The 7222-nt window shown below is 43.0% G+C and overlaps 1 protein-coding gene across 1 annotated transcript in view; it reads left to right on the top strand.

Annotated features, from left to right (window-relative positions):
* Positions 1-4280: 4280 nt before the first annotated feature.
* LOC106806669 (putative uncharacterized protein DDB_G0271982) overlaps positions 4281-7222 on the top strand; it is a gene marked incomplete at its 5' end in the record, with an annotated part of 74014 nt that continues 71072 nt past the window's right edge. Inside the window, one exon of the mRNA XM_014808681.1 lies at positions 4281-4320. Coding sequence (XP_014664167.1) covers positions 4281-4320 — 40 coding nt within the window. The remainder of the gene's footprint in view (positions 4321-7222) is intronic.

Here is a 7222-nt window from a genome sequence, read left to right as displayed (position 1 = left end):
GGGGTGAAAGTTGTCCGTCTCGCCGCTAAGCTAGAAGGATCCAGGAATTTATGGACGAACTGACAGACTGACGAATGACCGATGTAATCAATGTAGGAATATAGGTGAATAACTACGATCTACACAGAGGACAAGACAGAGCAAGAGATCGATTGCGAAACTGTTTAGAAATCAATACGCAATCGACATCAAACGCACGCGCGTTGTTTTAGTAATGACAGGTCGCCGGTGCATAATTACAAAGAATAAACATCGGTGATTATGTAAACGCGTGTGTGTGTGTGTGTGTGTGTGTGTGTGTGTGTGTGTGTGTGTGTGTGTGTGTGTGTGTGTGTGTGTGTGTGTGTGTGTGTGTGTGTGTGTGTGTGTGTGTGTGTGTATGCGGGGGACAGCGTTGTAGGATGATCGTTATACGCGCGCGAGAGAGAGTTGTTCAGCGGACATCATTAGTACTGCTTCGCCTCTCTATTGCTGCTGCTGTTTGGCTGCTGTTGCTGGCTACTACTCTGTGCTCGCCTGCTGCGCTGCTGCTCCTGACTAACTAGCTACTACTATGACACTACTATACTACTACTGACTAACTACTACTACTACTACTACCCTATACTATCGACTGGCTGCTGATAGCTGCTAGCTACTACGGCTGCTGCTGCTGCTGGCTGCTGCTGCTGTGCTTGTTACTGCTGTTACTGTGGCTGCTACTGGCGATACTGGCTGCTGCTGCCACTGCTGCCTGCTAGCTAGCTACTACTCTACTGAACTAACTACTGACTACTACTACTACTACTACGAGCTGCTGCTGCTGCTGAATGCTGCTGCTACACTACTGCTGCTGCTGCTGCTGCTGGATGCGCTGCTGCTACTACTACTACTACTATACTGACATACTACTACTACTAACCTACTACTACGACTAACCTGCTGCCATTCGTCCCTCTTGCTGCGATACTAAGATGTACAGCTCAAGATTACGCCTACTGCTAGGTTATCTATACGTGTCACACCCTGCCGAGCAGCTAATTGACATCGATATCATAATCAAACAGGTTGAACGACGTGTAATGCTTGAGTCGGTCCCTACCCCCCCTTCCGCGACACAACAATACGTGTGAAAGTTGGCCGCAGCGATATTGTTTATTATTTGGGTTTGCGGGAACACGAGGCGATTATAGTTTCCCGCTCGGATGTGACAGAGAGAGAGGCGCAAAGAGTAGAGAGAGGCGCCAGAGCTGAGAGCGAAGAGCGATAGAGAAGCGTACGAGAGCGAAGAGCCGAAGGGAGAGAGAGAGGAAGAGGAAGAGAGAGAAGAGAGAGAGAGAGAGAGAGAAGAGAGAGAGGGAAGGGAGAGGAGCAAGAGAGAGAGAGAGAGAGAGTAGAGAAGAGAAAGGGAGAGAGAGAGAGAGAGAGAAGAGAGAAAATGGAGAGCGAAGAGGAGAGAGAAAGCAGAGACGAGAGAGAGCGCGGAGCGAACGACGCGCAGAGAGAGAGTTCGCAGTCCTTATCTGATTGTAAACGTATTCGCTGAGTCATACGCACGTGCGCACGCCGGTGAAGCATAACTATACATCCCCCAGCCCCCATCGACGAACCTCCCCTCCGCATGTGCGCATATGTGTATATAATGTGGCAACAGAGGTCGCCCACCCCGTGCCTCATGCCAAATACCTGCACAGCCAAGTGAGAGAGCCTCTCGGTACATGTCGGTGCGCGCGGTGTGTGCGTGCGTACGATGTGTGTGTGTGTGTGGTCGGTGTGTGTGGTGTGTGTTGTGTGTGTGGCGTGCGTGCCGTACGAGTGTGTGTGTGTGTGTGTGTGTGTGTTGTACGCCGCTGCTAGGCGCGCGCCGTGCAGTGTACGCTGAGCGTGTGCGTGATGCGTCTGTATTGTACGATCTGCTTGCTTTAACGTGCGTCGTGTGGTGCGCTGCGTGCGTGTAACGTGCGCGCATATCGTGTATCCTCTTGGCAGACGGCCTGGTGAAATTCATGGCGATGGCGGTTGGCGTTAGGCTTGCTCATCAAAACAATATATAATATATACTGATATATATATATATATATATAATATATATATATATGTATATATAATATTATATACAGAATATATCATGGCTGGCTTCCACGCAAAGACGTTTTTACAACATGGGCGTATACTGTTATTCCCTCTCGCTGCAATGCTGATTAAAAAGCAAGAATATACCTTCACCTCTCCTTATACGAACAACAGTCAGGGCCGCTGGAGACCAATCAGAGAAGGGCGGGGAAGGGAGTATAGATGCGAGGCAATGTGACAACATACACTCGCGGCGCGCGTTTGATGTTGTAGCGGGCCTGCCACACACCTGTATGTATCTTAATCGTGCGAATTGAAAATTGACATTGCAGAGAGGCTTCCATCACATACCGTAAACAAATTCGTGCGGCTGCGTGACGAGAGTCGGAGAGAGAAGAATGAGTGATGAATCATACCAGATGAGAAACAAGAAAAAGAGGCGAGAGAGAAGAGGAGAGAGAGAGAGAGAGAGAAAGGATAAGATTAGAGATAAGAAGAGGAGAGAAAGAAGAGAGAGAGAATAGAAGAGATAGAAAGAGAAGAGAGAGAGAAGAGAGAAAGAAGAAGTAGAGAGAAGAGAGAGAGGGAGAGCGTAGAGAGAGAATGAGAGAATGTGTAGTAAAAGACAGATGAAAATTTAGATAAGTATTGGGAGGTAAGATTGCGAGAGAGAGAAAGAGAGAGCGGGAATGTTAGCTAAAGAGGAGGGTAAATTGATGTGAGTTAATGCGGTGTTTTGAGAGAAGATCGTAGATGTGGGCGTGAACAAGAGAACTAGTACAGAGGGCATCACGATGAGTGATCATACCTATCCGGGCTATTCGTTTTATTTTACAGCACGAAAAGAGGAAGCACACCTGAAGTACACGAAAACACTTCATAGTCGATCGACAGATTGTTTAGTTTCTCACGAAATAACACGAATCAATGACACCGCTTTGATACACACAACCACACTAACCATATCTACCTTACTCCATGCATGATCCAACTACATGGCATCAAGACGGATGGACCCATATCTGGTCTGATAATATACTCGAGAACCTCAGCAAGCTACACGAACAGTTTCTAGTTGGCAGTTTAGTAGTGTCGGCGTACTGCTCCATAGGCGTTGGAAAGTGCTGCCGTCTCTTGGTTGCTTGCGTTTTCAGCATTCACGATCGCGATTTTTTTTTTTATCTTTACACACACATAATATATTAATATATATATATATATATATAATATATATATAATATATAATATTGTTTTTATTAGATATTAAATAGAAATGGCGTATAGAAAATTATTGTTAGGAGATAGTTAATAATATTAGCAAAATAAAATCTACAGTTCTACATTTTAATTTTCGGTGGTCAGCTGACTAATTTCTGCAACGGTTTATTATTACGCAACCTCGTTGTCTTTTTATTTTTAAATTCTCTCGGTCCTTTTCAAATGTCCGCCTGCTTGAAGTGGTCATAAACCCTATCTGGTCGCGTCCCGATACCTGGCTTTATCATTTTTATCTTACCGTACATTTTTGTTTCTAGGATGTTCTCTTCCTTTGGTCTTCATTCATTTGTTTAAATTAGCTACATATTTTGCTAATTGCTACAACAACGTGGCCATGTATCTATTGTCATTAGCATACAACTCGTAGCTGAAATGTCTACCATGGTTTGGCTCTAAAAATAGGCGCTTAAGTGCTGTGTTGAAAGAAAAGATATGACCGCTTTAGTACGTAGAATCCGGCCTGAAAGTTGAATTTGACCTTATTCTCTTAGCAAAGATTAGTTTTTTTCGCGTCTTGCGCACACAAAGGACGAGCTGCTGCGCCTCGACCCTCTGTCGATCGTTTTGAAGACTGATGCCGCATTATGCTATCCGCCATAAGGCGAGCTGGTGCTGGGAATCGATCGCGCCACGCGTAGTGAACTGTGATCGTGCTCGACTGCTGGCTACACACACTGGCGGAAAAGTCAGCACAGCATATCGCATGCACATTTCGAGAGGGGATTCTAACTTATTCATCACCCAGAATATTATATATATAATTAAATCAACTGTATATATATATCTATATACTATTATATTATTAATATATCATCGACCTTATGAGTATATATAATACTATATATGCAACTCCGGCTTAACAACGGAGGAAGGTAAATGAGAAGAGGAAGATGAGAGAGAGTAGATAAGGAAGAGAGACAGAAGTAGAGAAGAGAGAGAGAGCATGAAGGAGGCAGAAACAGTCACGAGCACGAGAAAAGAGAGAGGAGAGTACTAGGTACGATGATTCATAATCACGTATCAAAAGACGCATACACACCACAAATACACACACGACCAAAGCGAGGCGACGAGACGGACGGACGGACAGACAGGGCAGACAGAACAAATATACAGAACAGACAGAGCAGAAGAAGCCGCAGACCAGACACACACACCACACACACACACACCCACAACACAACCACACACACACACAATCACACACACACACCAGACAGATCGTATATTTTCCGGACATACCACATAGACACATGGATAAATGGATGGATGGATAGATAGAGTAGATAGATACGGACTAACGATAGATATATAGATAGATAAATAGATAGATAGATAGATCACAATAGATAGATACGACTCAGATAAATAGATAGATAGAATAGTAGTTAGATAGATACGATACGAGAGATACGATAAGATAGAGAGATAGATAGATAGATAGATAGATTCGATGATAGCACACGCATAAATAGCTAGATAGATAGATAGATACGATAGGATAGATAGATAGATAGATAGGATAGATAGATAGATACGATAGACTCAGATACGAGCACATAGATAGGATAGATACACTTATAGATAGTAAATATATAGATAGATATGATATATACGATAGATAGATAGCTCTACGAATAGATAGATGATAAGATAGATAGGATCAACGATAGAATAGATAGAGATAGATAGATAGATAGGATAAGATAGATAGAATAGATAGATGGATAGATAGATAGATTAGATCTAACACAGTACAATCTAGACAGTAACACACGATCACGAATCAACGAGCACATAGGATTAGATAAATTAGGATACACTACTACACGTACAACTACACACACACAGAGCGCTACATTACACAAACGCATACAGTACCACGGGCATCAGCAATAGATAAATAGATAGATAGATAAGATAGATAGATAGATAGATAAGATAGGATGAGAGTAGATAGAATAGATGAGCCTAATAGGATAAGAATACATGATAGTACGATAGATAGCTATAGACTGTATACCGCTGCACGCACCACGAGAGGCAAGACTGCGGCATAGAATATAGATCGAAATACCGAGATCAGAATTGGGACTTTCTCCCTTTCTCGCTTGGCCCCTGCTCGTTGGCGCTCATTGTGTAACACCAAGAATACCACCCGACGACTCAGGCTCCACCGATGATAACAAGCCGCATGTTAGACTACCTAATGTAGCACACGTTACTACTGCTGTTCATGTGCATGTTTATGTGTGCGTGCGTATCGTACGTGCGTGTAAGTGTATGACTGTATGTTATGGCTATGTGTGTGTGTGTGTGTGCTGTGCTGTGTGTTGTGTGTGTTGATTGTGTGTGTGTGTATGTGTGTGTGTGTGTGTGTGTGTGTGTGTGTCTGTGTGATGTCTGTTGTCTGCTCGTTCGTTCGTGTGGTGTGTGTGTGTGTGTGGTGTGTGTGTGTGTGTGTGTAGGCGCGAGCGTGTGTAGGCACGATTTATGTCTATACTGAGCATGCGGTCGGATATATAACTGCCGCTAGATGTGAGTCAAGTGTTGGCGTCATAGTTATTGGCGCTCAAACCAGTCACTACGGTGCTACCAGTCAAGAACACGTTATCATCTAATATCTATCTATCTATTCTATCTAATATATCTATCTATCTATCTATCTATCTATGCTTATCTATCTATCATCTATTCATCTATCTATCTATCTATCTATCTATCTTCTAATCTATGCTATCTATCCTATCTATCTATCTATCTATCTATCTATCTATCTATCTATCTATCCTATCTATCTATCTATCTACTCTATAGCTATCTATCATCCCTCATCCTATCCTATCTATCTATCTATCCATCCATCTATCTATGCTATCTATCCAAAAATTTTTTTTTTCCTATGCTATCCTATCTATCTATTCTATCTATCTATCTATCTATCTATCTATCTATCTATCTACTCTCTCTCACCACCTCTCTCTGACTTCTGCTCTAATATATTATATATATAATATCATAATCATAACATATATATCTGTTCATCTATCTATTTATCCATCCATCCATCGATCCATCTATTATCCATCATCTAATTATCTAATCCACGCTATTCATCCCATTCATTCCATTCTATACATCTATTCATTCATTCATCCATACTATTCATTCATTCATTCATTGATCGCTCCACCCACCATTAACCCATCCATTAATCCATCATCCATTCTATCCATCTAATCCAATCCATCCATCTCATCCATGCCATACATCCATCCCATCCACATCCATCATCCATCCATCCATACATCCATTCATCCATCATCATCCATCCATTCCATCATCAATCCATCCATCCATCACCTCATCACTCCCCATCCATTCCCATCTCTATAAAGACCGGAGTAATGCCGCCAGCAACGCCATCCATCCATCATACCCCACCCGCCGCGGGAGTGATCCTCCATCCATGCCATCCCATCCATGCGCCCTCTACCATCATCCTCCATCATCCATCCATCATGCCATCTATCCATTGCATCCATTCATTACTAGTTCATGTAATCCATTTATCCAAATCTATCCCTCCATCCAGCCCATCCATCCTCTATCCATCCAATCCATCCATCGCATCCATGCCATCATTCATCCATCCATCTATCCATTTATATCCATTCTTCCATCTAATCAATCGTATCCATCGGCATCCAGTTTATCCTCCATCCATCATCCATCTCATCCAATCCATCGCATCCATGTTCATCCATCCATCCATCCCATCCATACCATCCATCCATCCATCCATCCATCCATCATCCATCATCCATTCATACCTTATCCATCCATCCATCCATCCATCCTTCCATCCCATCCATCCATCCATCCATCCATA

This window comes from Priapulus caudatus, unplaced genomic scaffold (assembly GCF_000485595.1).
Source record: "Priapulus caudatus unplaced genomic scaffold, Priapulus_caudatus-5.0.1 Scaffold173, whole genome shotgun sequence".
Classification (NCBI taxonomy): Eukaryota; Metazoa; Priapulida; class Priapulimorpha; order Priapulimorphida; family Priapulidae; genus Priapulus; species Priapulus caudatus.
The sequence above is the reverse complement of the archived record's forward strand: the minus strand, read 5'-3'. Positions and strand labels throughout refer to the sequence as shown.